Raw genomic sequence first — 24889 nt, forward strand, 5'->3', positions numbered from 1 at the left:
CCTCAGAATTCCCAGGATTGGCCAAAATCTGGGAAGTTTCTGCTGGTGTCAAGGAGTTTGGGCTCTTTCCATAGCGGCAATTTCAGTAGGGGCTGCCAAGACTAAAGAACTCCTTTAAAATCAGGGAATTGTTTCTGGGAGCAGGGAATTGGTCCTGGATGTTCCCAACTTCCCACCAGGTTCCTGCAGGTCAGCTTCCCTCCTCAGAATTCCCAGGATTGGCCAAAATCTGGGAATTTTCTGCTGGTGTCGAGGAGTTGCGGCTTTTTCTGTAGCGGCGTTTTCAGTAGGGACTGCTGAGAATGAAGAGTTCCTTAAAAATTCAGGGAATTGTTTTTGGGAGCAGGGAATTGTTCCCAGGTTTTTGCACCAGGTTCCTGCAGGTCAAATTCCCTCCTCAGAATTCCCAGGATTTGCCAAAATCCAGGAATTTTCCACTTGTGTGAAGGATTTCGAGCTTTTCCCTGCTGGTGTTTTCAGTAGGGGCTTATGAGGGTGAAGAGCTCCATAAAAATCAGGGAATTGGTCCTGGATGGTCCCAGTTTTTTGCACCAGGTTCCTGCAGGTCAGGTTCCCTCCTCAGAATTCCCAGGAGTCACCAAAATCCAGGAATTTTCAGGTGGCATGAAGGAGTTTCAGGCTCTTCGTGGTCTGTATTTTCAGTCGGGGCTTTCCAAAGGGAAACAGCTCCTTAAAAATCAGGGAATTGTTTCTGGAAGTAGGGAATTGGTCCTAGATGTTCCCAATTTTTTGCATCAGATTCCTACAGGTCAAATTCCCTCCTCAGAATTCCCAAAATTCAGGAATTTTCCCAAAAAAAAAAGCGCAAGATTAAAAAAAAAAAAAAAAAGGTGAATTAAAAAAAAAGAGAGATTTTTTTCTCCCAAAAAAGCGTTATTTTTTCTAAGGGAAAAACAGTGAATTTTTCCAAAGGAAAAAAAAAGACATTTTTCCAAGGAAAAAAAAGGGATTAAAAAAAAAAAAAAGGGAATTAAAAAAAAAAAAAAAAAAAAGATAATTTTTCCAAGGAAAATAAAAGATATTTTTCCAAAAAAAAAGGAATTTTTTCCAAGGAAAAAAATAAAGGAGTTTTTTTTTTTTTTTTTTCAAAAAAGCATGAATTTTCCCAAAAAAGTTAATTTTTGCCAAGGGAAAAAAAAGGAATTTTTGCAAGAAAAAAAAAGAAAATTTTCCCCAAAAAAGCACAAATTTTTCCAAAAAAAAAATAGCGAATTTTTCCAAAAAAAAAAAATCAATTTTTTTTCTTTTTAAATGAATTTTTCCAAGTAAAAAAAAAAGATTTTTTCCCCAAAAAACCTCCAATATTTCCCTCCCCAGGACAGTGTGGAGCACTGCATCATCGGAGTGACAATCCTGTCCCAACTGACGAATGAAATAAATCAAGTAAGTGCTCCCGCCTTCCTCAGTGAAGTAAGTGTCCAATTTTCTCATTCATATTGTCAATTTTTGGGGTGATTTTTGGGGATTTTTATTGGTGTTTTTCATTCTCTGTTTGTGGTGAGGTAAAAGGGGGGTTTGGGGTTGTTTTTTAATGGTGGTTTGGGGTGAGAGGAAAAAAAAATTCAAATGTAAGGGGTTGTTAAGGGGAAAAAAATGAATATAAGGAATTGTTTAATGAGGAAAAAAAAAACAAGGATAAGGAATTGTTTAATGAGAAGGAAAGAATCGCAGGGAATAAGGAATTATTTGATGAGGAAAAGGGAAAATAAAATCAAATATAAGGAATTATTTAATGAGGAAAAGGGAAAAAATAAAACCAAGGATAAGGAATTATTTAATTTTTGAATTATTTAATATTATTTAATGAGGAAAAGGGAAAAAAACCCAAATATAAGGAATTGTTTAATGAGGGAAAAGGAAAAATAAAATTAAGGATAAGGAATTATTTAGTGAAAAGAAGGAAAAATCAAATATAAGGAATTATTTAATGAGGAAAAAGGGGGGGGGAAAGAAATTTAAGGAATTATTTAATGAGGAAAAGGGAAAAAAAAAACAAGGAAAAGGGGAAAAAAAAACAAGGATAAGGGATTATTTAATGAGGAAAAGGGAAAATAAAATCAAATACAAGGAATTATTTAATGGGGAAAAGGGAAAATAAAATCAAAGATAAGGAATCATTTAATTTTTGAATTATTTAATATTATTTAATGAGGAAAAGGAAAAATAAAAAACAAGGGAAAGGGAAAAAAACCACCAAATATAATTTGGATATTAAACAATTTGGATATTAAATAATTTGGATATTAATAATTTAGATATTAATAATTTAGATATTAAATAATTCGGGTATTAAATAATTTGGCTATTAATAATTTGTGTATAAATAATTTGAGTATTAAATAATTCAGATATTAATAATTTGGATATTAGATAATTTGAGTATTGATAATTTGTATATTAGATAATTTGGATATTGATAAATTGGCTATTAATGACTTGGATATTAAATAATTTGTATATCAAATAATTTAGATATTAATAATTTGGATATTTAATAACTTGGAATTGAATAATTTGGATATTTAATAACTTGGATATGGAATAATTTGGATATTAAATAATGTGGGTATTAATAATTTGGGTATTGATAACTTGGATATTAAATAATTTTGATATTGATAATTTGGATATTAAATAATTTTGATATTGATAATTTGGATATTAATAATGTGGATATAGAACAATTTGGATATCAATAATTTGGATATTAAATTATTTGGATGTTAATAATTTGGATATTGATAATTTGCATATTAAACCACCTGAAAAATTTAAATTTATTGGAACTTTTCCTTCTCTCCTACAACACAAAGGGGGGAATTTTGGGATCTTCCCCTGGAATTATTTGGAATATTCAGGTGTAAAATCCAACCTTGGGGTTCCCCTGGTCCCTCAAATCCTGCAGGGAGGGGCTTGGAAATGGGAATTTAGAAAAATAATAAATAAGTAATAATAAATAAATAATAATAAATGGAATTTAGGGATATAAAAATATTTACAAAGTGGGTTTTTATTCAGGAATTCTGCATAATTCAGATTTGGTTGGGATTGATGGCAAAAAATGGGAATTTTTCCTTATTTTTTCCCCTTTTTTGGGAAAAAAAAAAGTTAAATTTTGGTGTTTCCCAGCCCTGGGATCCCGTGGGCACATCCAGGAGTGGAATTTATCCCATAAAATCCCATAAAATATCCCTGGAAAACTCCCAGTTCCTTCTCCATTTGGGATTTGAGTTCCTGGTGTTTGTCCCCCTTTGGAAATGGGAATTCCCAGTCCTAAAAAACCCAAAAATCCCATTTTTGCTGCTGATTTGGGCAAAAATTTGATGTGAAAATAGAAATAAATTGGGAATAAAACCCCAGGAATGTGGATTTATCCATGGAAAAGCTGTGGAATAATTCTGGGGATTGAATCCTTTGGAGTTGGGAATTCCCATTCCTAAAATCCCCCAAAAAAACCATTTTTGCTGCTGATTTGGGTACAAAATTTGGAATAAACCCCCAGAAATTCAGATTTCTCCATGTAAAAGCTATAAAATTTTATCCTGCTGCTTCCCTAAATGGGAATTCCTAAATTCCCATTCCTAAAACCCGAAATTCAATTTTTCCTTCTGATTTGGGAATACAATTGGAACAAACCCCATTTTTGCTGCTGATTTGGGCAAAAATTTGAAATAAACCCTCCAAAAAACCAAATTTTTTCTACCGATTTTGGACAAAAATCACAAATAAACCCCCCAAAAACTCAAATTTCTCCCTGTGAATAATTCTCTGCAATAACCCCCCCCCTTTCCCTGCTATTTTTCCATCTTTTTCCCATTTTTCCGTGTTCTCCCCCCAGGCCGACAGTTCCCACCCGCTGACCAAGCACAGGAAAATCGCCTCCTCCTTCCGCGACTCCTCCCTCTTCGACATCTTCACCCTCTCCTGCAGTTTGCTCAAACAGGTCAGACAAAAAAAAAAAAGTGTTGGGAGGGTGAAAAATTAATTTTTTTTTTTTTTTTGGGTGAAATTCATTCCTGGGATGAGTTTTTTTTTTTGGCTGGAAAAAAATTTGGGGTTTGGGGTGGTTTTTTTTTAAGGGGAAAATTTGATTTATTAAGGGATTTTTTTTTTGTTTCGAAAGAGAATTATATTAATGAATTTATTTTATTTGAAGAAGAAATGATAAATTATTTGAAGAAGAAATAATAAATTATTTGAATAAGAAATAATAAGAAATAGATTTTTATTTCAGTAAGGAATAGAAAATAAATCCAATTTTTCTCTACAATTCCAGCTGCAAATAAACCTCTGGATCTTCAGCCTGGGGTTGAACTTTCCCTGTTGTTTTTCCAAGAAAATTGGATTTATTAAGGGATTTTTTTTCTTTCAAAAAAGAATGATATGAATGAATTTATTTTATTTAAATAAAGAATGTTAAATAGATTTTTATTTTAGTAGAAAATAGAAAATAAACCCAGAAATCCAACTCTTCTCTACAATTCCAGCTGCAAATAAACCTCTGGATCTTCAGCCTGGGGTTGAACTTTCCCTGTTGGGAAATTCATTCCTGGGATGAGTTTTTTGGGTGAAAAAATTTGGGGTTTGGGGTGGTTTTTTTAAGGGGAAAATTTGATTTATTAAGGGATTTTTTGGTTAAGAAGAAATCAGTATTAATTAATAGATTTTATTTGAATAATAAAAATAAGAAGAAATAATTTGAATAAGATTTATTAAGGGATTTTTTGGTTAAGAAGAAATCAGTATTAATTAATAGGTTTTATTTGAATAATAAAAAAAAATAAGAAATAATTTGAATAAGAAATCATAAGAAATAATTTGAATAAGAAATAATAAAAAGATTTTTATTTCAGTAAGGAATAGAAAAAAATTCTACAATTCCAGCTGCAAATAAACCTCTGGATCTTCAGCCTGGGGTTGAACTTTCCCTGTTGGGAAATTCATTCCTGGGATGAGTTTTTTTGGTGGGAAATTTGGGGTGTGGGGTGGGTTTTTAAGGGGAAAATTTGGTTTGTTAAGGGGTTTTTGGTTTAGAAGGAATTAATGTTAGTTAATAGGTTTTTAAAAGAAAATAATTCAATAAATTTTATTTTTTAATATTTGTTAAGTAATGTTTAGTTTATTAATTAAATAATAAAAAATAATAGTTTTAAATATAATAAATAAATAATGAATATAATAAAATATAATGATTAATAAATAATAATAAATAAATAGTAATAAATAAATAAAAATAGATAAAAATAAATAATAAAAATATAATAATAATAATAATAGTAATAAAATAATTATTTTTAAATAATAAAAAAATGTTTATTTTATTACAGAAGAAATACTGAATTATCCCTGTTCTGGAAAAAACTCTGGTGTCTTATTTATAAAAACATTATATTTATAAAATTGTAAAAAACTCTGGAATTTTATTTATAAAAAACATTATAAAATGATAAAAACTGTGGAATTAACGTTTATAAAAGCCCACCTGGTGCCTCGTTCCTGCTGAATAAAAAAGAAAAAAAAAAAAAGGGAAAATATAAATAAATAAATAAATAAATAAAATTAATTATATGTAATTAATAAATAAATAAAGATTAAATAAATAATAAATTATTTTAGAAATTATTAAGAAATTAAAATAAATGAAATTAAAAATAATAAAATGAATATAGATTAAATAAATAATAAATAATTAAAGTAATAAAATTAAAGTAAATTTTCAAATAATTAAAATAAATAAAGTAGTAAAATAAGTAAAAAATAATGTTAAAAATTAAATAAAATAAAAATAAGATAAATTTAAAATAATTAGAATAAAATAGAAAATTAAAAATAATTTTTAAAAAGTAAAATAAAGAATAATTTAAAAATAAAATAGGAATAAAATAAATAAGGAATATTTTTTTAAAAATAAATAAAAAATAAAGAATAATTTGAAAAATAAATAAAATAAAAAAATAATAAAAATTAATTAAAAAAATAAAATAAATATAATAAATATAATAAATATTTTTAAAAATAAAACTGCCTCATTCCCCGTACCCCCTTAACATTTTATTTGTAATTTTTCCCCTCCTTTCCCCGCACCCCTCAGGCCTCTGGCAAGACGCTGAACCTGCACGACGAGAGCCAGCACGGGCTGCTGATGCAGCTGCTGAAACTCACCCACAACTGCCTCAACTTCGACTTCATCGGCACCTCCACGGACGAGTCCTCGGACGATCTGTGCACCGTGCAGATCCCCACCAGCTGGAGATCAGGTAATCCTGCTTTAAATCTCCTTTTTTATTATTTATTTCAAATGTAAAACATGCCCAGGGTGTGCACCGTGCAGATCCCCACCAGCTGGAGATCAGGTATTGTCTGCTTTAAATCTGATTTTTATTTGTTTTATAAAATAAAATATCCCCAGGGTGTGCACCGTGCAGATCCCCACCAGCTGGAGATCAGGTATTATCTGCTTTAAATCTGCTTTTTATTTGTTTTATAAAATAAATCATGCCCAGGGTGTGCACCGTGCAGATCCCACCAGCTGGAGATCAGGTATTGTCTGCTTTAAATCTGCTTTTTTATTTTATTTTTATAAAAGTAAACTTCCCAAGGTGTGCACCGTGCAGATCCCCACCAGCTGGAGATCAGGTAATCCTGCTTTTTTATTTGTTTTATAAAATAAATCATCCCCAGGGTGTGCACCGTGCAGATCCCCACCAGCTGGAGATCAGGTATTGTCTGCTTTAAATCTGCTTTTTTATTTGTTTTATAAAATAAAATATCCCCAGGGTGTGCACCGTGCAGATCCCCACCAGCTGGAGATCAGGTAATCCTGCTTTAAATCTGATTTTTTATTTTATTTTTTATTATAAAATGTGCCCAGGGTGCACACCGTGCAGATCCCCACCAGCTGGAGATCAGGTAATCCTGGAGAAAATCTGATTTTTTATTTTATTTTAAATATAAAACATGCCCAGGGTGTGCACCGTGCAGATCCCCACCAGCTGGAGATCAGGTATTATCTGCTTTAAATCTGCTTTTTTATTTTATTTTTATAAAAGTAAACTTCCCAAGGTGTGCATGGTGCAGATCCCCACCAGCTGGAGATCAGGTTTGTCCTCATCAAATCCTGATTTTTATTATTTATTTCAAAAATAAACCTCCCAGGGTGTGCACGGTGCAGATCCCCACCAGCTGGAGATCAGGTAATCCTGGGTTAAATCCTGATTTTTATTTGTTTCATAAAATAAAATATCCCCAGGGTGTGTACCGTGCAGATCCCCACCAGCTGGAGATCAGGTTTGTCCTGGAGAAAATCCTCATTTTTATTTGTTTTATAAAATAAATCATGCCCAGGGTGTGCCCCGTGCAGATCCCCACCAGCTGGAGATCAGGTATTGTCTGCTTTAAATCTGATTTTTATTTGTTTTATAAAATAAATCATGCCCAGGGTGTGCACCGTGCAGATCCCACCAGCTGGAGATCAGGTCAGCCCTGCAAAGGGATCAAATCCTGATTTTTTTATCTTGTTTTTTAACAATAAAACACCTTCAGGATGTGCAAAACTGAGCCCTGACAGCTGGAGATCAGGGAATCACCTGGAAAGGGATCAAATCCTTTTTTTTTTATTTTATTTTTTTTTTTTTTTTTTTTTAAATATAAAACACATTCAGGATGTGCAAAACTCAGCCTGAGCAGCTGGAGATCAGGTATTGCCTGCAAAGGGATCAAATCCTGATTTTTTATATATTTTTTCGAAAATAAAACTCTCCCAGGATGTGCAAAACTCAGGTAACCCCTGCAGGAATCACCTGGATAAGGCTCAAATCCTCATTTTTTATTATTTTATTTTTTTTTAATAAAAACCATCCCAGGATGTGCAAAACTCAGCCCTAACAAATGGAGATCAGGTCAGCCCTGGACGAGGCTCAAATCCTCATTTTTTATTTTATTTTAAAATAAAAACTCCCCAGGATGTGCAAAACTCAGCCCTAAACCCACATAATTCTTTGTTGTTATTATTATTATTGTTATTATTGTTATTATTATTATTGTTATTATTATTACTATTATTATTACTATTGTTATTATTATTACTATTATTATTATCATTATTATTATTATTACTATTATTATTATTACCTTTGCTTTAAAAATTCCTTTTTCCCCCTTTTCCAATCTTTCACCTCTTAATTCCAACAACCTGGAAAAAAATGGATTTTTTAAAAAAAATAATAAAAAAATAGGGAATAACTTGGCACCTTTTTTTGGGTTTTTTTTTTTTTTTTTTTTTGACATCCTGGTCAACGCTCAAATCCTGATTTTTTTTAATTTTATTTTTCAAAATTACTTGCGGGTGCCTCAATTTCTAGGAAAAAAAATCCCTTTAAAAACACAATTTTTTAAGAGAAATTTGTGATGTTTTGATGTGACAAAAATGACAAAAAATCAGGATTAAATCCCCTGTAAATGAAGGTTTAAAAAATCCTCTCTTTTTTTTCTCTTTTTTTTTTTGCAGCTTTCTTGGATTCTTCGACCCTTCAGTTGTTTTTTGACCTTTATCATTCCATCCCTCCCTCCTTTTCTCCTCTGGTAAGTCCTCAGGGGTTTATTTTTATTTGATTTTAGGATTTATTTGGGAAATTCCCTTCAAAATTCACGTTTCCAAGTCCTGCTGAGAGTTTTGAATCATCCACAGGGTCAAATTTTCCCTAAAAATTCAATTTTTTGGTGGAATTCCAACCTCATTTCTCCTCACACAGATTGGAACCTCCTGTTTGATTATTTCTTCTAGAAAAAAAAATTAAATTTAATTAAAATATTTTAAAAATTTTAAAATTCAGTCATTTTATCTGATAAATATTTGCCATAATTTAAAGCTCAAGGCTGAGAGGGAATTCCAGAATTCTGTGATTTTGGACTCTGATTTTTCCAACCTCTGGAATTCCAAAATTCTGTGATTTTTGGACTCTGATTTTGAAGGGATTTTCCAACCTCTGGAATTCCATAATTCTGAGATTTTGGAGGGTTTTTCCAACCTCTGAAATTCCATAATTCTTTCGTTTTGAGTGGCTTTTCCATCCCCTGGAATTCCCATAATTTTGATATTTTGGACTCTGATTTTCCACCCTCTGGAATTCCAAAATTCTGTGATTTTGGACTCAGATTTTTGAGGGTTTTCCAACCTCTGAAATTCCATAATTCTGTGATTTTGGACTCTGATTTTTCCAACCTCTAGAATTCCATAATTTCCTGATTTTTTTACTCTGATTTTGAAATTTTTTCCAACCTCTGGAATTCCAAAATTCTGTCATTTTAGACTCTGATTTTTCCAGCTTCTGGAATTCCATAATTCTGTCATTTTGAGTGGCTTTTCCAACCTCTAGAATTCCACAATTCCATGATTTTTTTGGAGCTGGAGCTTCGACCTCTCAGCTCTCTGATCTCTTCCCCCCTCACAGACCCAAAGCAGCACTTTCACCCCTAAATAAACACCAAACCTCCACCCCAAGGAAAAAAAACCCTTCATTTCCTTATTCCCATCCCGATTTTTGGCGTTAATTCCCATTTTCGTGTCTCCTGGCAGGTTTTGTCGTGCTTGGTGCAGATCATTTCCTTATTCCCATCCGGATTTTTGGCGTTAATTCCCATTTTCCTGTCTCCTGGCAGGTTTTATCCTGCTTGGTGCAGATCATTTCCTTATTCCCATCCGGATTTTTGGCGTTAATTCCCATTTTCGTGTCTCCTGGCAGGTTTTATCCTGCTTGGTGCAGATCATTTCCTTATTCCCATCCGGATTTTTGGCGTTAATTCCCATTTTCGTGTCTCCTGGCAGGTTTTGTCGTGCTTGGTGCAGATCATTTCCTTATTCCCATCCCGATTTTTGGCGTTAATTCCCATTTTCGTGTCTCCTGGCAGGTTTTATCCTGCTTGGTGCAGATCATTTCCTTATTCCCATCCGGATTTTTGGCGTTAATTCCCATTTTCCTGTCTCCTGGCAGGTTTTGTCGTGCTTGGTGCAGATCATTTCCTTATTCCCATCCGGATTTTTGGCGTTAATTCCCATTTTCGTGTCTCCTGGCAGGTTTTATCCTGTTTGGTGCAGATCATTTCCTTATTCCCATCCCGATTTTTGGCGTTAATTCCCATTTTCGTGTCTCCTGGCAGGTTTTGTCGTGCTTGGTGCAGATCATTTCCTTATTCCCATCCGGATTTTTGGTGTTAATTCCCATTTTCATGTCTCCTGGCAGGTTTTGTCGTGCTTGGTGCAGATCGCCTCCGTGCGCCGCTCGCTCTTCAACAACGCCGAGAGGGCCAAGTTCCTGTCCCACCTCGTGGACGGCGTCAAACGGATCCTGGAGAACCCCCAGGTGAGTTTTCCAGCTGGAAATCCAGCTCTTCATCCTCTTTTCATCCCAAAAAATTCCTTTTTGTGTCCCATTTGGGCACTGGGACAAGGGCAGCGTTGTCCTGATCTTCACTTCTCCTGCAATTCCACCTTCTAAAGGAGGTTTGTGGTGGAGATTGGGAATGATTTCTGTATTGGGAGAGTGTTTAAGGGCTGGAAGTGTCCAAAATTCAGGAATTGTGGTGATTTCTGACCTGGTTTAATGAGCAGGTTGGGATTTCCTTTAGAAGAACATTTAAGGAGTGGAGCCATCCCTGGAAATGCCCGAAAATCAGGAAATGTGACAATTCCTGACCTGGTTTGATGTGCAGGGTGGGATTTCCTTTAGAAGTGTATTTAAGAACTAGAACATCCCTGGAAATGCCCTAAACCCAGAAAATGTGTCAATTCCTGACCTGGTTTAATGTGCAGAATGGGATTTCCTTTAGAAGAGTATTTAGGGACTGGAACCATCTCTGGAAATGCCCAAACCCCAGGAAATGTGAGAATTCTTGACCTGGTTCAATGGGCAGAGTGGGATTTCCTTTGGAAGAGTATTTAGGGACTGGAACCCTAAACTCAGGAAATGTGGCAGTTTCTGACCTGGTTCAAAGGGCAGAATGGGATTTCCATTATAAGTGTATTTAAGGACTGGAACCATCCCTGGAAATGCCCAAAACCCAGGAAATGTGACAATTCCTGATCTGTTTTATATGTCCAGAGTGGGATTTATTTGCTTTCTGATGATTCCATCATGATCCCAACCTCTGGCAGGGGACAGTTGTTCCTGTGGGAATAATTTCTCTCTTGGAAGATTAATTAAGGACTGGAATCATCTCTGGAAATGCCCAAAACCCAGGAAATGTGAGAATTCTTGACCTGGTTCAATGACCAGAGTGAGATTTCCTTTAGAAGAGTATTTAGGGACTGGAACCATCTCTGAAATGCCCCAAACCCCAAAAAATGTGACAATTCCTCACCTGATCCAACATCCAAACTGGGATTTCTCATCTCTCTGACAACTCCACGCTGCTCCCAACCCCTGTTAGGGACCCCATCAAACCCAGTCCTGACTCCCCCTCCCCATTTTCTCCCTCCCAGAGTTTATCAGACCCCAACAACTACCACGAGTTCTGCCGGCTGCTGGCCAGGCTGAAGAGCAACTACCAACTGGGGGAGCTGGTCAAGGTGGAGAATTACCCCGAGGTGATCCGGCTCATCGCCAACTTCACCGTCACCAGCCTGCAGGTATCGGCTCTTTGTCCCTCCTTTTGTGGGGTTTGGGGTTAACTGGGAATAAAATTAATCCTGGAGTTTCTTCTGATGGTTCGTTCCTGCCAAAATTACAGAAATTTCTAATTTTTTTCCAGTTCCGTTGGGATTATGGACAAAAAAAATGTGGATTGTTGTTGTTTCCTGAATGGGATCTGTGGGTTGAGACCTTTTGAGTTGGGAGTTCCCAGTCCTAAAATCCCCCCAAAAAAACCCCATTTTTGCTGCTGATTTGGGAGTAAACTCCCTGCTTTCTTTTCTTTGTTTTTCCCCTCTGGAAGCCCTGGGAATTCGCCCCCAACAATTTGCCCTGAAATTCCTGGTCAATTTGACAACCAGGCCAGTGGAAGGTTAGATGAAGATACAGCGAACTGAACTTTAAACCCTTTCCAACCCAAATTTTGTAGGAAAAACTAATTTCAAACAACGCAAACCACAACTCCCTGCTTTTTTTTCTTTCCTTTTCCCTTGTGGAGCACTGGGAATTCGCCCCCAACAATTTGCCCTGAAATTCCTGGTTAATTTGATAACCAGACCATCAAACTTAGATGAAGATGCAGCGAACTGAGCTTTAAACCCCTCCAACCTAAATTCTATGGAAAAAAACAACACAAATCACAACTTCCTGCTTTGTTTTCCTTCCTTTTTCCCTCTGGAGCACTGGGAATTCGCCCCCAACAACTTGCCGTGAAATTCCTGGTTAATTTGGCCACCAGACCATCAAACATAGACGAAGATGCAGCGAACTGAGCTTTAAACCCTTTCCAACCCAAAACCTATGGGAAAAACTCAAATCAAACAACACAAATGACCAATCCCTGCTTTTTTTTCCTTCCTTTTCCCTGTGGAGCACTGGGAATTCGCCCCCAACAGCGTGCACTACCTGCTGAGCCTGTGGCAGCGCCTGGCTGCCTCTGTCCCCTACGTCAAGGCCACGGAGCCGCACATGCTGGAGACCTACACGCCCGAGGTGACCAAAGCCTACATCACCTCCCGCCTGGAGTCCGTGCACATCATCCTCAGGTGAGCCCGTCCAGCCTCTCACGTTGATGGTTTTGTCTCTCTCATCCAGGATTTTTGAAGTTGGGGGTTGGTGTGGAGTGTTTTTTCTGAAGGTTTTGGGTTTATTCTGTGTTTGGTGTGAGGTGTGTTGTGGTTTGGAAGTAAAATGAGTGAGAGGCTCCGAGTCAGAAATAGAATTTAATAAGGAGAAAGGTAATAATAAGAGGTCAGAGGGGTTTGGGGTCTTTATTTGGTGTTGTTGGGTGTCGTGGTTTAAAAGAAAAATGAGTGAGAGGCTCCAAGTCAGAAATGCGATTTAATAAGGAGAAAGGTAAAATAAAATAAAATAAAATAAGATCAATGCAATAACACAAAGGAGCACTGGCAGAGTCAGAACACAGCCTGAGCAGGGTGGGGGGAGCAGTCCAGGTGAGGGGCTCTTCCTGAAGCAGTGATCCCACAGAAAGGTCTGGGAGCTCTGCTCCTCTGGGAATCCAGTGGCTCAGGGCTGCTTGTCCTGTCCCAAATCCCAGATTCTCTCCAGGTGGGAATGCTTGGCTCCTCCCCCTGGGCATTGGGAGCATCTCCCAATGGGATGAGGAGTCGTGCAGTGGCTCCTTGATGGCCCATTAAACAGAGAGAGCTCCTGGAGGGAGTTCCCTGTGAGTCCTGGGCAAGGCATTGATGGGCCATGAGCAGAAGAGCCCAAAGGAGGGGCCTGGGAAAACACTGCCCCACCTGGTTCCAACAGCTCATGGGGATGGGGATGGAATAAATACTGTGTGCACATCCCACACCACAACCCAGGACAGGGGTGAGAAGGATGTGGAGTCTCAAGGTCTTGTTTTTTTTGGTTTTTCATGTTGTTTATTAATTCTTATCTTAGAAATTTTTTGTGTCCGGCCAAGGCGTTCACGAGGTGACTCCCCCCATGATGGGAGGTCACTCTGCCTTTATACAGGATTTAGGGGGTAAAAATGGGGATTTGGAGCTGCTGAGACCCCCTGGATCCATTTTTCCATGTTCTTTTCCCAGGGATGGCTTGGAGGGGCACAGGATTGGTGCAGCAGCATCATCTGGACCGTCCACCCACCTCCTGACCCATTTTTTCCCTGTGTTTTTTTGCCAGGGATGGGCTGGAGGACCCTCTGGAGGACACGGGGCTGGTGCAGCAGCAGCTGGACCAGCTCTCCACCATCGGGCGCTGCGAGTACGAGAAGACGTGTGCGCTGCTGGTGCAGCTCTTCGACCAGTCGGCCCAGTCCTACCAGGAGCTGCTGCAGAGCGCCAGCGCCAGCCCCATGGACCTGGCCGTGCAGGAAGGTCAGCATGGAATTCCCAAATTTTTTTTGTCCATGGTTTGTCCATGGGAACGTCCCAAATCCCAGCCCAGCCTGTGGATCCCATCCCAAATCCCATCCCATCTTATCCCACAAATTCCATCCCGTCAATTCCATCTCATCAATCCCATCCCAAATCCCATCCCATGGATCCCATCAATCCTATCCCATCCCATGCATCCCATCCCATGGTTCCCATTCCATGGATCCCATCCCAGATCCCATCCCATGGTTCCCATCCCAAATCCCATCCCTCTTTTCCGCACTCCAAGCCGTACCCGTGCATTTCCCACCCCTCCCTGCCTGGAGACTCTGCCCTCCCACACCTCAATCCACCTCCCATACACAAAACCGATTTATTTCGGGAAAAAAAAACCCAATTCCTTTGGGGGACTCCTTTATCCGGGAGGTGCCACCTCAAGGTGCCACTGTCCCCCGGTGTCCCCGCGTGTCCCCAGGGCGCCTGACGTGGCTGGTTTACATCATCGGCGCCGTCATCGGCGGCCGCGTCTCCTTCGCCAGCACCGACGAGCAGGACGCCATGGACGGGGAGCTGGTCTGCAGGTGAGGGGGAATCCATCAAAATCCAAATCCACGTGGATGTTCCAGTAAAATCTGCTCCCAGGAGATCCGGGAGAGGGTTGTTCATTGTTTTCCAGTTCTGGGTTTGGTGGGAATTGTGGGTGGGAAAAGGGATGGATGGATGGATGGATGGATGGAGGGATGGAGGGATGGATTGGGGATGGAGGGATGGATGGATGGATGGAGGGATGGATGGATGGATGGATGGATGGATTGGGGATGGAGGGATGGATGGATGGATGGAGGGATGGATGGATGGAGGGATGGATGGAGGGATGGATGAAGGGATGGATGGATGGATGAGGGAGGGATGGAGGGAGGGAGGGAGGGAGGGATGGAGGGATGAGGGATGGAGGGATGGAGGGATGAGGGATGGATGGAGGCAGCAGCAATTGCCAAAGGGAGTCGAGGTTGTGGCAGGGAATGAGGAAGAAAGAGCACGGAAAAGGGAATTGGTCATTAATTATTAGTTAGGGAATGTTGGATTTGGAAATACTGAGAATTATTGGGAATGTTGGGCCTGGAAAGGTCAGATTTTATTATGTCATTACCTGGATTTTTGGGATTGAAAATCCAGCTGGAATTCGGGTTTTAACAAAAAATGAAGGGGATAGAGCAGGGAAAAGGGAATTGGTCATTAATTATTAATTAGGGAATGTTGGGCTTGGAAATATTGGGAATTATTGGGAAAATTTGGGCTTGGGATGGTCGGATTTTATGGTGTCGTTAACTAGACTTTTGGGATTGAAAATCCATTGGGAATTCAGATATAAATATTATAAATAATAAATTATAATAAAGAATGAAGGGAAAAGAGCAGGGAAAAAGGAATTGTTCTCCTCCTTTCCTCTTTTCTTCCCCTTTCCCCCCCCTTTTTTCCCGTTTTTTCCCCCTTTATTCCCCCCTTTTTCCCCCTCTTTTTCCCCCCATTTTCCCCCCCTTTTCCCCCCTTTTTCCCACTTTTCCCCCTTTTTCCCGCAGGGTGCTGCAGCTGATGAACCTGACGGATTCGCGGCTGGCCCAGGCGGGGAATGAGAAGCTGGAATTGGCCATGTTGAGCTTCTTCGAGCAATTCCGCAAGATCTACATCGGGGATCAGGTGCAGAAGTCTTCCAAGGTGAGGGAATTCCAGCAATTCCACCTTTTCCCCAGGAAAACAAGCCTTAATTCATTCATTCGTTAATTAATTATGGAAATAAATCCCATTTTTTGTGATTTTTCCTCATTTTACTGGAATTAAATCCCATTATCTGTCATTTCTCCCTGTTTTACCTGGAAATAAGTCCCATTTTCTGTGATTTTTCCTCATTTTACTTATTTTATTTTATTTTGTTTTATTTTATTTTATTTTGGTTTGGTTTGGTTTGGGTTTTTTTGTTTTGTTTTATTTTATTTTGCTTTGGGTTTGTTTTATTTTATTTTGTTTTATTGGATTTTATTTTGGTTTATTTTGTTTTATTTTATTTTATTTTGTTCTGTTTTATTTTATTATCGTATTTTATTGTATTTCATTGTGATTTTATTTTATTTTATTGTAATTTTATTTTTATTTTATTATGTTGTATTCTGTTTTTATTTTATTTTTTTTTTTTTGTTTTTATTTTTATTTTTATTTATTTTGTTTTATTTATTTTGTTTTGTGTTGTTTTATTTTGTTTTGTTTTATTTTATTATTATTTTATTTTATTTTATTTTATTTTATTTTATTTTATTTTATTTTTGGGCAGCTGTACCGGAGGCTCTCGGAGGTTCTGGGGCTGAACGACGAGACGATGGTGCTGAGCGTCTTCATCGGGAAAATGTGAGTGTTCCAAGGATTTCCTGGAATTTTCTCCAGGAAAAACTGCACTCAGGGATTGTCCTCCACCTAAAAAACCCTGGAATTTCTCCCTGCATGAAAATGGTCAAGGTTTATTTAGCTCAGAGGGTTTGGGGTGGAATTTTTCCAAATTCCGCAAAAATTTTATTAAAAAAAAGCTCCTGGAGAATGGAATTTTTTTCCGGAATTCCAAAGGGAGGGAGAGGGAATGCCCAGCACAAGATTCCAGGTGGGAAAGGGGCTCAAAGCTCCTCCCAAGTTTTTCCTTGGAATTCAATCCAGGTTTTCCTTGGAGTGCTGCAAATCTGTCCATTATTTTATCCATTTTTTTAATCCATTTGTCTGGAAAAGTTTCTTTGGAACTTTCGGAACCAATTCCCGAAAAAATCCTGGAAAAACCCACCATAATTCCCCAAAAAAAAAATCCTGGAAAAATCCACCACAATTCCCAGAAAAAAACACCACAATTCCCAGAAAAAACCCTGGAAAATTCCACCACAATTCCCAAAAAAAATCCTGGAAAAACCCACCACAATTCCCAGAAAAAAACCCTGGAAAAATCCACCACAATTCCCAAAAAAAATCCTGGAAAAACCCACCACAATTCCCCAAATAAATCCTGGAAAATTCCACCACAATTCCCAGAAAAAATCCACCACAATTCCCACAAAAAACCCTGGAAAAATCCACCACAATTCCCAGAAAAAATCCTGATAAAATCCACCACAATTCCCAGAGAAAACTACCACAATTCCCAGAAAAATCCACTACAATTCCCCCAAAAAATCCTGGAAAAATCCACCACAATTCCCAGAAAAAAATCCTGGAAAATTCCACCACAATTCCCAGAAAAAACACTGGAAAAATCCACCACAATTCCCAGAAAAAAACCTGGAAAAATCCACTAAAAATCCTGGAAAAATCCTGGAAAAATCCGTCTAATCCCATTTTTTCCTTCCCCAGCATCACCAACCTGAAGTACTGGGGCCGCTGTGAGCCCATCACCTCCAAGACTCTGCAGCTGCTCAACGACCTCTCCATTGGATATCCTTTTTTGGGAAAAGCTCCCAAATCCTTGGGAAAAGGGAAAAATGATCCAGAAGTTCTTATGGAATGGGAATTGCCAAAAATTCCTGATTTTTTTTTTCCCGGAATTTTTTGGGAGTGAGGAGAGCGGAGGGTGGGATGAGGCTGGTGGAATGTTGATTTTTTTATTATTATTATTTATTTATTGTGGATTAGAATTCCTTTGGAGTTGAGTGTGTGCAGGTGGATTCTTGTCTGTCTTCTGGTTTTCCAGGAATTCCGGAATTTCCAGGAATTTCCAGGAATTCCAGACCTTGAGTTTTTCCCCAGAGTGTCTCCTCAAGCCGAGATTTCCACAATTTGGGTTATCCTTGAAAAGACAGAATTCCCAACTTCCTGAATAATCCAGGGACACAATCCCATTTTTCCAGCCTGGCCCTGGAAGTGATTTCCCAGAATTCCAGAATTTCCAGGAATTCCAGAAATTCCAGACCCTGAATTTTCCCCCAGAGCATCTCCCCAAGCCGAGATTCCCACAATTTGGACTATCCTTGGAACACACCTAAAATTCCCAAACTTCCTGAATAATCCAGGGACACAATCCCATTTTTCCAGCCTGGCCCTGGAAGTGATTTCCCAGAAATTCCAGAATTTCCGGAAATTCCAAAATCTGAATTTTCCCCCAGAGCGTCTCCGCAAGCCGAGATTCCCATAATCTGGATTATCCTTGGACCACACCTAAAATTCCCAAACATCCTGAATAATCCAGGTACACGATCCCATTTTTCCCGGGAGTGTTTTTCCAGGGAATTGCAGGAATTCCGCTGTTTCCTTGACCCCCCTGCACGTACAGCAGCGTGCGGAAGCTGGTGAAGCTCAGCGCCGTGCAGTTCATGCTGAACAATCACACGGTGAGTCAACAATCCCCTCCTCATTCCCAGGAAAATTCCCACTCCTGGATTCCCTTTGGAATGGGATCTGACTCAGATTTCCTCTGGAAAATGGGAATTTTGGGGGAATTTTGGGTTGGGGATTCTTCAGTTTGGGATTTGGGAATCTCATTCCCGAAAATGAAATCCTTGAAATCCTCTCCATTAAATCCACACTCATTCCTTGGAAATTCCCAGCCTTGGGGGGGTTAGGATTTCAGGATTTTGGGATTTCAGGATTTTGGGATTTTCAGGATTTTGGGTTTTTCAGGATTTTGGGATTTCAGGATTTTGGGATTTTCAGGATTTTGGGATTTCAGGATTTTAGGATTTCAGGATTTTAGGATTTCAGGATTTTGGGATTTTCAGGATTTTGGGATTTCAGGATTTTGGGATTTCAGGATTTTGGGATTTTCAGGATTTTGGGGATTTTCAGGATTTTGAGATTTCAGGATTTTGGGATTTAACCCATCCCGATTTTCCTTTTCCAGAGTGAGCACTTTTCCTTCCTGGGAATCAACAACCAATCCAACCTGACGGACATGAGGTGTCGGACCACGTTCTACACGGCCCTGGGACGGCTCCTCATGGTGGATTTAGGTAGTTTTTTCCTGGGAATTCCGGCAAAATTCCGGCATTTGGGAACTGGATTATGGAATTTCGGGAGCTGGAGCATCACCAGGAAACAGTGTTGGGGTGGGAAAAGCCAAATGGGAAAAAGAAAAATTGAGTTCGGTGCTGAGAACAGAAACGGGGAGAAATTTTTCTGTCCCATCAAGATTTGGGATCGATTTTACCGTCCCAAAATTTGGGATAAATTTTTCCATCCTACCAAAATTGAGAAGAAATTTTGCCATTCCAAGATTTGGGATCAGTTTTCTCAGTTTGTTTCCTGTTCCAGAGGAGGATGAGGATCAGTCTGAGCAATTCCTGGGGGGTTTTCCATGGATTTTCCATGGATTTTCCATGTTTTCTTTCAAGGGAGGACAAGGATCAGTCTGAGCAGTTCATGGAGGTTTTCCCTGGATTTCCTATGGCTTTTCCATGGATTTCTGATGAATTTTCCATGTTTTTTTCCAGGGGAGGACAAGGATCAGTCTGAGCAGTTGCTGGGGGTTTCCCATGGGTTTTCCATGGATTTCCCATGGGTTTCCCATGGATTTTCCATGTTTTTTCCAGGGGAGGACGAGGATCAGTACGAGCAGTTCCTGGGGGGTTTCCCATGGGTTTTCCATGGGTTTCCCATGGGTTTTCCATGTTTTTTCCAGGGGAGGATGAGGATCAGTCTTGAGCAGTTCCTGGGGGGTTTACCATGGGTTTTCCATGGGTTTCCCATGGGTTTTCCATGGATTTCCCATGGGTTTTCCAGGGGAGGACGAGGATCAGTCTTGAGCAGTTCCTGGGGGGTTTCCCGTGGGTTTTCCATGGGTTTCCCATGGGTTTTCCATGTTTTTTCCAGGGGAGGACGAGGATCAGTACGAGCAGTTCATGCTGCCCCTCACCGCTGCCTTCGAGGCCGTGGCTCAGATGTTCAGCACCAACTCCTTCAACGAGCAGGAGGCCAAGGTCGGGGGGGAGGAAATTCCCAGTTTTCTGGGATCTTTTCCATGGAATTTGGGGGTTTGTGGATTGATGGGTGGATGGATTGATTGATTTGATGGATGGATTGATGATGGATGGATCAATTGAAGGATTGATTGATGGATTGGTGGATGGATTGATGGACTGATTGATGGATGGATTGATGGATTAATTGATGGATTGATGGACTGGTTGATGGATGGATGGATTGATGGATCAATCCATGGACTGATGGATGGATCATTTTGATTGATTGGATTGATGGATGGATTGATTGATGGATAGATTGATGGATTTATGATGGATTGATTTATTTGATGGATGGATTGATTGATGGATTGATGGATCGAAAGATGGATCAGTGGATGGGTTGATTGATTGATGGATTGATTTATTTGATTGATGGATTAATTGATGGATTGACGGATGGATGGTTTAATTGATGAATTAATTGATGGATGGATTGATTGATTTGATTTGATGAATGGGTTGATGGATGGATGGATTAATTGATGGATTGCCAGATGGATGTATTGATGGATCAATTGATGGATTAATTGATGGATTTATGGTTTAATTGATGAATTAATTGATGGATTGATTTGATTTAATGAATGGGTTGATAGATGGATTGATTGATGAATTGATGGATGGTTTAATTGATGGATTGACGGATGAATGGATGGGTTAATTGATGGATTGACATATGGATGGGTTAATTAATGAATCGACGGACGAATGGATGGGTTAATTGATGGATGGATGGGTTAATTGATGGACTGACATATGGATGGGTTAATCAATGGATGGACTGATGGATTAATTGATGGACTGACATATGGATGGGTTAATCAATGGATGGACTGATGGGTTAATTGATGGACTGACATATGGATGGGTTAATCGATGGATGGATGGGTTAATTGATGGACTGACATATGGATGGGTTAATCAATGGATGGACTGATGGATTAATTGATGGACTGACGTATGGATGGGTTAATCGATGGATGGATTGATGGATTAATTGATGGACTGACGTATGGATGGGTTAATCGATGGATCAATTGATTGATGGATTAATTGATGGACTGACATATGGATGGGTTAATCGATGGATGGATTGATGGATTAATTGATGGACTGACATATGGATGGGTTAATCGATGGATGGATGGATCAATTGATCGATGGATTGCTGGATGTGTTAATCAATGTTTGGGCTGATGTCTCTCTCTCCCATCCGGCAGCGCACTCTGGTGGGTTTGGTGCGGGACCTGCGCGGCATCGCCTTCGCCTTCAACGCCAAGAGCAGCTTCATGATGCTCTTCGAGTGGATGTATCCTGACCCCGCATCCCAAACCCCAGAAATCCCCTCCAGAAACCCCAATTCCAGGAATGATCCCCCTGGATTTATAGGATTTCATATTCCAAGCCTTAAAACAGCCCCAAAAATCCCAATTTCCTGGGAATAATCCCCTGGATTTATAGGATTTTACATCCTTCATTCCGAGCCTTAAAACAGCTCCAGAAACCCCAACTCCCCCCTGGATTTATAGGATTTCACGTCCTTCATTCCGAGCCGTAAAACAACTCTAGAAATCCCGAATTCCTGGGAATAATCCCCCAGGATTTATAGGATTTCACATTCCAAGCCTTAAAACAGCTACAGAATTCCCAATTTCCAGGCAATAATCCCGCCTGGATTTATAGGATTTTGTGTCCTTCATTCCAAGCCTTAAATCCCAAGTTTCTGGAAATTTCCTGAATTTCCCTGGGAATATCCCTTGGATTTATAGGATTTAGTGTCCTTCACTCCCAAAAATTCTGGTTTGCCTCAAAAAAATTGGCATTTTTTTTCCCTCCCTTTCCTTCCATAAAAAACCCCCACATTTTTGGCTTCTGGTTTCCCTTAAGAGAATTGGGATTTCCTTTAAAAATTGGGATTTTTCTCTTGGGTCCTCCCTCACAAAAAAAAACCTTTTTAGGTTCTAATTTCCCTTTTAAAAATCCGGATCTTTCCCTCGAATTTTGCGTTTCATCCTGATTTTTACCACAACCATTAATTTTTCCGGGATAAAAAAAAATAATAATTTTTAAGCACAACCCTAAAACCTCCCCTGCCCTGCTACACTCATGGAAAATTCCATTCCCATGGGATTTTTTTGGCCCTGGAAAAACTGAGAATTCCTTAATTGGCTCCTCCCCACAAAAAAAAAAAAAAAAAACAAAACTTTTTAAGTTTTAATTTCCCTTAAAAAATTAGAATTTTTCCCTTGAATTTTTTACATTTCATCCTGATTTTTACCACAACCATTAATTTTTCCAGGATAAAAAAATAATAATAATTTTTAATTTTAACCCTAAAACCTTCCCTGCCCTACTCACGGAATATTCCCATTCCCATGGGATTTTTTGGCCCTGGAAAAACTGGGAATTCCTTAATTCCCGCTGCAGTTACCCGTCCTACATGCCCATCCTGCAGAGAGCCATCGAGCTCTGGTACCACGACCCCGCCTGCACCACGCCCGTCCTCAAACTCATGGCCGAGCTGGTCCACAACAGGTAAGAATTCCCAAAAATCCGGGATTTCCTGGAATTCTGCGCCTCAGAACAGAGTTCATTCATCCCTCTGTGTGTGGTTCTTACCCCTGTTTTTCCCCCCCAGATCCCAGCGGCTGCAGTTTGACGTCTCCTCTCCCAACGGGATCCTGCTCTTCCGGGAGACCAGCAAGATGATCACGACCTACGGTGAGAGATCCTGGAGCTGCCCGGGGGGATCCAGGGGGAAATTCCAGATTGGGATTTGTGGGATCATAGAATGGTTTGGGTTGGAATGGATTTGAAATCTCATCCCAGTTTTTGAATTTCTACGATCGTGGAATGGTTTGGGTCAGAAATGGATTTCAAATCCTGTCCCGATTCCCAGATTCCGGGTGGGAATGGATCTGAAATCCATTTAATCCATTTAAATCCATCCAGTTTGGAATTCACTGGATCATGGAATGGTTTGGGTTGGAAAGGAACCACGTAAATAATTCCCAGATTTTGGGTGGGAATGGATCTGAAATCCATTTAATCCATTTAAATCCATCCAGTTTGGAATTCACTGGATTGTGGAATGGTTTGGGTGGAAATGATTTGAAATCCCATCCCAAGTCCCCGATTTTGGGTTGGTTTGGATTTGAAATCCCATCCAGTTTGGAATTCATTGGATCATGGAATGGTTTGGGTTGGAAAGAATTTGAAATCCCAACTGCTCAATTTGGGTTGGAATGGATTATAAATCTCGTCCATTTTGGAATTTATGGGATCATGGAATGGTTTACATTCTAATGGATTTGAAACCCCATCAATTCCCAGATTTTGGGTGGGAATGGATTTAAAATTCCATCCATTTTGGAATTCATGGGATCATGGAATGGTTTGCATTCAAATGGATCTGAAACCTCATCGATTCCCCGATTTCGGGTGGGAACGGCTTTAAAACTCCGGGATGGGACCCCGGGCAGGGTGATGATTCCAAGCGGGAATTCCTGGCAGGGAATCGCATCCTGACGCTGGGCGAGGTGCCGAAGGATCAGGTGTACGCGCTGAAGCTGAAGGGAATCTCCATCTGCTTCTCCATGCTGAAGGCGGCGCTGAGCGGCAGCTACGTCAACTTCGGCGTCTTCCGGCTCTACGGGGACGACGCGCTGGACAACGCCCTGCAGACCTTCATCAAACTGCTGCTCTCCATCCCACACAGCGACCTCCTGGTCAGGACACAGGCCTGGGAATGCTGAACAGAGGGAAAGGGAGGGGTGGAGGGGTTTGGGATGGGTTTAGAGGGGTCTGGGATGGGGATGGAGGGGTTTGGGATGGGGTGGAGGGGTTTGGGATGGGGATGGAGGGGTTTGGGGTGGGGATGGAGGGGTTTGGGATGTGGTTGGAGGGGTTTGGGATGGGTTTAGAGGGGTTTGGGATGGGTTTGAAGGGGTTTGGGGTGGGGTTGGAGGGGTTTGGGATGGGGTGGAGGGGTTTGGGGTGGGTTTGAAGGGGTTTGGGATGGGGTTGGAGGGGTTTGGGATGGGGTTGGAGGGGTTTGGGATGGGTTTGGAGGGGTTTGGGGTGGGGTGGAGGGGTTTGGGGTGGGGTGGAGGGGTTTGGGATGGGCTGGAGGGGTTTGGGGAGGGGTTTGGGATGGGTTTAGAGGGGTTTGGGATGGGTTTGAAGGGGTTTGGGATGGGTGGAGGGGTTTGGGATGGGTTTAGAGGGGTTTGGGATGGGTTTGAAGGGGTTTGGGATGGGTTTGAAGGGGTTTGGGATGGGGTTGGAGGGGTTTGGGATGGGGTTGGAGGGGTTTGGGATGGGGTGGAGGGTCCCAGGGAGGGATGGAGGGGTTTGGGATGGGGTGGAGGGGTTTGGGATGGGGTTTGGGATGGATGGAGGGGATTGGGATGGGGTTGGAGGGGTTTGGGGAGGGATGGGAAGGGAGAAGGGATGGGGAGGGAGGGTGGAGGTGATTCATGGGTTGTGGGGTGGGGTGAATTTTAAATTCTGTCCCAAGTCCTGGATTTTGGGTGGGAATGGATTTTAAATCCTGTCCCAACTCCTGGATTTTGGATTGGGATTGATTTAAAATCCCATCCCAATTCCCAGATTTTGGGTGGGAAAAGATTTAAAATCCCATCCCAGTTTGGAATTCATTGGATCATGGAATGGTTTGGGCTGGAAAGGAACCATGTAAATAATTCCCAGATTTTGGGTGGGAATAGATTTGAAATCCCATCCCAATTCCCAGATTTGAGCTGGGATGGATTTGAAATTCTATCCCAACTCCTGGATTTTGGTTGGGAATGGATTTGAAATCCCATCCCAGTCTGGAATTCACGGGATCACAGCAGAGAAAACTCCTGATCCCCAGGAGCTCCCCCAGCACATTCCAGCCCATTCACAAACT

The 24889-nt window shown here is 40.1% G+C and overlaps 1 protein-coding gene across 2 annotated transcripts in view; it reads left to right on the forward strand.

The window, feature by feature from the left end:
* XPO7 (exportin 7) overlaps positions 1-24889 on the forward strand; it is a 44187-nt gene that overhangs the window by 12167 nt on the left and 7131 nt on the right. Inside the window, exons 5-23 of one of the 2 annotated variants that reach the window (XM_083880350.1) lie at positions 1339-1431; positions 3860-3964; positions 6113-6278; positions 8528-8601; positions 10260-10379; positions 11498-11644; positions 12519-12691; positions 13800-13993; positions 14469-14574; positions 15574-15709; positions 16320-16393; positions 17375-17455; positions 18285-18348; positions 18858-18966; positions 19826-19932; positions 21198-21286; positions 22405-22512; positions 22616-22698; positions 23491-23705. In XM_083880350.1, coding sequence (XP_083736476.1) covers positions 1339-1431; positions 3860-3964; positions 6113-6278; positions 8528-8601; positions 10260-10379; positions 11498-11644; positions 12519-12691; positions 13800-13993; positions 14469-14574; positions 15574-15709; positions 16320-16393; positions 17375-17455; positions 18285-18348; positions 18858-18966; positions 19826-19932; positions 21198-21286; positions 22405-22512; positions 22616-22698; positions 23491-23705 — 2244 coding nt within the window. The remainder of the gene's footprint in view (positions 1-1338; positions 1432-3859; positions 3965-6112; positions 6279-8527; positions 8602-10259; positions 10380-11497; positions 11645-12518; positions 12692-13799; positions 13994-14468; positions 14575-15573; positions 15710-16319; positions 16394-17374; positions 17456-18284; positions 18349-18857; positions 18967-19825; positions 19933-21197; positions 21287-22404; positions 22513-22615; positions 22699-23490; positions 23706-24889) is intronic. The other variant, XM_083880351.1, reaches the window with a different exon arrangement.

The sequence above is a fragment of the Zosterops lateralis genome (assembly GCF_965231275.1).
Source record: "Zosterops lateralis genome assembly, chromosome: 30".
Classification (NCBI taxonomy): domain Eukaryota; kingdom Metazoa; phylum Chordata; class Aves; order Passeriformes; family Zosteropidae; genus Zosterops; species Zosterops lateralis.